Source organism: Dromaius novaehollandiae, chromosome 3, assembly GCF_036370855.1.
Source record: "Dromaius novaehollandiae isolate bDroNov1 chromosome 3, bDroNov1.hap1, whole genome shotgun sequence".
NCBI lineage: Eukaryota > Metazoa > Chordata > Aves > Casuariiformes > Dromaiidae > Dromaius > Dromaius novaehollandiae.
In genome coordinates this window covers 28,218,124-28,224,831 of record NC_088100.1, presented here as the reverse complement: position 1 = coordinate 28,224,831, position 6,708 = coordinate 28,218,124, and the positions used below count along the sequence as shown (strand labels likewise).

At 39.7% G+C, this 6,708-nt stretch overlaps 1 protein-coding gene across 10 annotated transcripts in view; it reads left to right on the top strand.

Annotated features, from left to right (window-relative positions):
- Window positions 1-6,708, top strand: part of LOC112996840 (dystonin) — a 306,620-nt gene that overhangs the window by 532 nt on the left and 299,380 nt on the right. For 8 of the 10 annotated variants that reach the window (XM_064508610.1, XM_064508602.1, XM_064508598.1 and 5 more), the window contains exon 2: window positions 188-249. In XM_064508610.1, coding sequence (XP_064364680.1) covers window positions 188-249 — 62 coding nt within the window. The remainder of the gene's footprint in view (window positions 1-187; window positions 250-6,708) is intronic. The other 2 variants (XM_064508599.1, XM_064508595.1) reach the window with 1 other exon arrangement.

Below are 6,708 nucleotides of genomic sequence, written 5' to 3'. Positions count from 1 at the left end.
CAGCGCTGCCCGGCGGGGCGAGGCGAGGGGCGAAGCCGCCGTGCTCCCCCCGGGCGCGGCAGAAGTTTGCGCCCAACTTCTGCCCCGCGGGTTCAGCGCGGGCGCCGGGGCGAGCGCGGGGCTGCGGCGGGGCCGGGGCGAGCCTCGGGGCAGCTGGGTGCAGCCTGTGTCTCTGCTTCCCTTCCAGATGCTGTAATGAGAACCCACCACTTTCGCTCTGAGGTAATTTATTTAGCACGCAATTTCAAGGTCAGAAGTTGTTCTCTTTACCTGAGTACGAATTGTTAAAGTCTTTTTTTTTTAATGAAACCACATACGAACTTTTTATTTTGCATGAAAGACACGATGTCGTCTTTTCTTTTTGTTTGTCATGAAAGGTGCCACGCAAAATGCTAGCTCTCCATTCGTATTCTGCTACCTGGCCTACCGATTTGTGCTATATCTAGAGCAATTGGTTACTTTAAGAAGAGCTGGGCTTGTTTCACACGCCCGTCCTACCTCTGTCCAAAAGCCAACCCCAAACGCAGTTATTGACCGCACCGTAAATATGTGCGGCACTGGAGCGTGTTGCGACTGCAGAGCTTGCATTTGTTTGCTCTGCTGCCGGTCCTCACCTGTGTGTCACGCACGTGCCGGGAAAGTTGCTGCTTCACTCCAAGGCTGCTTCCCAGATCCCAGAAGGATCCAGGCTTCAGGCTTGTTAGACGCCTCGTTTCATGACTATATCTTCATGGGTCAGGGGAGCTGAAGCTCTTACATGCCAGTGACAAAAATATAACGTAAAAAAGAGTTGCTTCCTGGCGATTCTGAATGAGGAACGTAATTGCTGGAATAAAGGGAAATAATATGTATTTTGACAGCTACTTTTTCTTCCGTGCTGCTCTGGAGAGCTCCTGTCTACCTAAATCTCTTGCCAGGTTTCCGGCTACTGATTTAAGGCATGTCTCCATGCCATTGCCTGCTCTTCTGGAAGCCTTTGGAGAGTTTTGCACAAAAATGTTCTTCTTTTAATCGTTTGCATTTTTTTTTATTACCTTGTTGTGGGGATCATGGGTACTGTTTTCAATAGCGTGCATGTGACAGGTTTTTGTGACATGGTTCATTTTGGAAATTAGATTTTAAACTCTGGAATATTTTGAAATTTGCACCAAAAGAAGATCACATAGGGAATGTAGTTAGTGGGAGAGGCCTCGTATCTTCAGACCTTCAAAAGTCTCTTTTTGTTGTTTTCCTGATTAAACAATTAGTGCTGTTGTAAAGCAAACAAACAAGCGTATCCCACCATAGGTCAAAAAATGTGGACGACTTAGTTCCACCAATAGAACATATTTGGTTTCCATGTAAAATTCTCTAAGTATGGAGCTTGGATAGAAATGAAGTTTAATGTGTTATACTCTGTTGAAATCTGTATAGTTCTGTATGATGACTCTCCATTAGTCATTTTGCAAACTTCCCTTTTATTTTTTATTAATCCAGCATGTGGTTATTTGTATATCACCCAATTAAAAACAGACATATTTAAAATATTTCCTAGCAGTTTCCATTTACTGAGATATAATAGTTTTTCTTGTTTTATTCTAATATATTGTCTTAAAATTTTCTAAATTTTGTTAAGGTAGAGTAATACCGTAGCTATTGCTCTTAACTGCCCATTTAAGAAACTGGTGGAGCTGTTTTCCTGTTCATGATCAAGTGATGCAGACTTTTGATTTGTAAGAGAAAATGATGACTCATGTGACATCATAAAATTTGCATTTCCAAAGTTTTTTCAAGAAAAAACTTATTTTAATGAATCTAATTGAATTGATTAATAACAAATTATGGATATACTCATGAAAATATTAGCAGCATCATTTGAAACAGAATTTGGCATTCTTTTTCTATATCAGCACAAACTGTTATGCACTTCCAACTCCAATAAAATGTTAATGAAAGCAAAGCATGACATATGGAAAATATGGGCTTTACATAATCTTTTTCCCCAAAAGTGAACATCATATCTCAACTGCAAGTTTTATTGCACAAGGTCCAGCTGCTAGCTTCTACTGTGCTTAGTTGTTTGTCAGGCACGGTTTTAAATGGTAGTTCTTAATGATAATAAAAGATAATGAAAAATAGGTCCATCATAAATAGAAGTGGGTTGGTAATTCATCTCCTGAGAGATGGCTTCAAATATGACTTACATCACACGTGAACATGCAGGTGGTCTAGTGGCAGTACACAGAGAATTATAATTGCTGTTATCTACAGAGCCGTTGGCAGTTTCTACATGATTGGCTGCCTGCCAGGAAAGCTTTATATTTGGAAAAATAGATGTGTAGCAAATTTACGTTGAAGTTCTTTGCCAGAGCCGTAGCTCTCATGGTGCATGCCGACACTGTCCCTGTCTCCAGTGAGAGCTATTAATCCCTTCCTTTCCTTAGTACTGAAAAATTAACCCCACGTTAAAGAAGGAAGACCTCATATTCTAAAGTAATTCTGATCATACATCTGATGAATTACAAAAGGGCAAATACTAAACTTGAAAAGGATCCTTATAAGGCTGCTCTGTTTTGAGTATTATATACCACTGGTGAATTTAATCCACAAATACTTTGTCCATTTTTGTGCATCTTGATTTTGAATGTCTCTGCAAAGCGTCTATCTCATTACTATGCTGCAAGAATCTATGCAGATATTTTTTATTGTCCAAATGAACTTAAACAATTGACCCCCTGCCTCAAAAGGAGGTAAATTTGCATGAATCGTTATGAATATAAAGTAGTTTAAAGTCTGTCTTTGTTAGAGGTGCTTCATAACTGAAAAATTAACCAGCAAGAAAATGTGAGAGTTTATGAGATAAAACCATGCTGTCTCCACCACCCACTAACTTTCATTTATTATCATCTTAAGTTTGTCAGACCCGTTTTTTATATATTTTTGGCCTGCATAATTATTATAGTCCTTTAAGTCCATTATGACTATAGTTGGTCTTAAATTTCACTCCGTTCTACAGATATTAGAGATACTCCATGAACTAATTTTAGGAATCACACCCAGAACAGTTAATGTTTCTAAACTAAGGTAGACCTAAATATGCCATCACTGTAAAAAGACAACAAGTAAACTTCCAACAGAAATAGTGCTTACCTGACAGATCAGACTTTGATGGAGCTATTTTAACTGTTCTCTCCTTTCTTTATCTGGAGAATCAGTTGTAGAATGAAATGTCTGTGCTCTGCCAAAATCATACCCAAGTAGCAATAACTCGGTGGGAGTTTCAGCGAAATAAGGGATTATGATCCATTGTTGATTTTTTTTTATTTTTCTGTATATATTCAAAAATTCAAATGATATCAGTGATTCACTTCATTTTTCTCTTGGTCTCTGTAGAGGTTTGGGTTTTCCGAAAGTGCAGGAATTTTCTCTGAGTACTTTGAGGGCTTGGGCTTGATATGTTTAAATGTATAGCAGCTTACACTTTCCGAAGAGCTTTGAATGTCATCTGTACTTTACAGTTGAAAGGCATTTGCTTAATGTGTTTGTGTTGCTGTTTCTTGTCATTAAATTTCTTAGTTAGTTTTCTTCATTGGCTAAGCCTATGGAGTCATGGGATTATGGGAGATTTTTACCCTTCAATTAAAAAAGAAGTAAGCTTTTAGACCTTTGGCTCACACATCTTGAACATATGAAGGCTAGAGGCTTCTCAAAGGCTTTTAGAAGACTAGCCCACTATAACTAAAGGGCTAATAGAATTAATCCAAATCAAAATTATTAAACTCTCCTGATTTGAGGGTAAGAATTCTTGAATAGGAAGGTTCCCATTCAGGTTTTTTTTAATACTTGTTTTTTTGGTGAGATTGTGAAGGGATAATTGTGCTAATTGCTAAACCAGTAGTTGATGATTTTCATACTCGTAGGAAAAAATCTCTAAATTTAGATCTTTTGTCTGAACGTCTCTCTCAGCTTTACAGTTTTCCCTTATCTTAATTCTAAATTAGAAATATTGTGATCTCAAGAACTGATGGTAAGGATATATGTATGTGGTATCAGTGTCTATGGACAGTCAGGAACAATACAGTGTCTTCCATTTTTATTTTATTTTGACTAATATATTTTGGGCAAGTTTCCTGGGAATGGTTCCACGGAAACCTGTAGGTATGATCCTACTACTAAGCAAATCCATGCAAGTTTTACAATCCACTGTAAATTCTGACTTCTCTTAAAGCATGCCTGGTGGGACTCATCACATGAGCAAGGCAAACCTGAGCTGACGCGTTATTAAAAGACTCTGTGGAGAATGGCAGCAGCATATATTAACCATATCTGTAGCAGAGGAGTAACATTTTGTAGTTTGGATTTTGCAGACTTCATTTTCTGCTTAGAGTACTGAATAGTCAGTACAAGATTATATATATTCAGTCTAGTGTTTTGGTAAGACAGTTGTCTGATGCTAAAATAGGTCAGCCAAATCTGATGACAACTTTTAAGAGGAAATAAATTTGCTAAATCATCTATACTACAGTGGATTCAAAACTGCAGTAAAACAATCCCTAGTAAATGTATATATTATCTTTGCCAACAATTGAGGCCATTGTAACCTGGAAAAGGTGTTCATACATTTATCCCTGAGCATACTTTTGTCACAGTCATCTTGCTTCTGAGTCTGATTCTGAAGCAAATGCCTAAAAATACAATTCTAGATATCTTACAAAACAATAATGAATAGTCTTTGAAGACGTGTGCTATAATTCATCCTGAGAGTTGTAGAGTTATTTATAAACTGCTTAAGATATGTATGGCTCCAGCGAAAAGAAAAATCAGCAGACCCCCCCCAAGCTGAACTGTACTGTTCTGTTTGATGGGAGAGAGTTCATTCAAAGAGCAGCAGAAACGTTCAAGACTAGCCACAAGTATACATTCATTCATTTATTCAAAGGATATCTCCCTGTCTTTGCAGAGTTGAGTCAGCCTGAAAATATTTTACTTCTGTGTTTGACATGTTTTTCCCCCAGGATATTTAAATTGTTTTTTTCCATTAGCTGCCTAAGAGTTAAGGAACAGGTTGAAGGGAAAATAAATGAGGGACAAAAAGAAATTGTTTTCTTAGATATGTGAAAGCACTTCTGTGTAGGAATTAATACAGATAAATAAATACAGGTTATACTGTAAAAGGGCAAATCCTCTTATCCATTTTTCATAACACATCCAGTAACATGGTCTGAACAGAGAATGTCACACAGAGCTGTTATATAGCAAATTAGGTACTACTGACACTCTGCTCATTATATATTATCTGTCCATTGCTGTTCGTCAGTCTTATTCACTGGAGTGCCGTGTGTAGGTCCCCCAGTGAGCACTAGTTTATGCTGAGAAGCAGCTTGTTCGGCAATTGTATTGCAAAATGTATGGTGATCCCCCAGCTGCTGCAGCAAGACCGCTTGGGTTCCCGAGCTAACTCCAGAAGAGTCAACTTGGGTCCCTTTACTCCGTGTGACAGCACAGTGCAGAAATGCCCTGTATCTTTGTACAGCCGCCTGGCTCCCTGTGTTTGCAGGCTGGCTTCTGACAGTACGCAGACCACAGAGATGCTGAGGGGATCCCTTCTTAGCTCCATCAGTCACCTGGCAGAGTAATGACATTGTGCCAAGGTGCGTGCCAGTGGGTAAGACATGGTCTCAATGCATTGCGTGTGGGAACCTGCATTATAAATGAACATATCCTCGCAGCTCTTTACAGGATAGGGACAATCACCGCGTAAAGGTCTGGAACATAATTTACAGTTCTTAGGATTATTTAGTTTCCTTAATGCAGTTATATGAATAACCTCACATCTATCACAGAAATATTTACATACTGATATAAGGCTTCACATTATCAACTGTTATCTCTGGACATGTATGTTTTAGATGAGATTGCAGCTTCAGTTATCTTGTGTGCCAGTTTACAGTCTGTGTTCCGGATGCACACAGGCAGAGCCCTGGTTCCAAGGGGCTCCAGGTGGAGCAGGGCGTGTTGCATGGATCTGTTAGCCACCATACAACTGTACCCATGTACGGAATGGGAATTCCTAGCTGTTGTTTACTGGTCAAAACTAACCTTAAACTGAAACTGTAAATTAAAACAGCTGAGGTCATACATGTGGTGATGGCATGTCCTGCCACAAAATTGCCACATCAGCTATAGAAAATACCTTCTTATACAAACAGAAAGGCTTGTGCGGGGGTCCGTAGATCACATGCACCTCAGAAAAGCTCAACCATCTACAGTGAGTTCTCAGTTACAGGGCTTAGATTACTGGGGTTACAGGCGAGGTTATGGATACACATTCAGAAACAGCTCAGCACTTTAAAGGCTATTAGTTGAAATAAAGCACCACATGAGCATGGTAGCACTACCTTCAGGGCTGTTACAGCTGCTGGGCTATTACATGTGTTTTCCTATGGCACAGAGAAGTCACTCATACACTTTTCCACTGCTGGGCTTTTTCTAAGGAGAAGCAGCTTGAAGGTACTATGGAAGAACCATGAAGAGCACAGGGTAAAGCCACCTCACTATTTTCATACAGAATCAGCTTCGGTTGAGCTGGGTTTGTCTGGCCTGGCCACGTCCAACTTGAGTGGACACCACCCAGAGCCACAGCTTTTTAACATGCTGCCCGGTGCTCTGCGGGCTGGAGGGCATATCAGACCCAGGACTTGGGCTGGTAACAGAGCGCTCGGGCCCCTC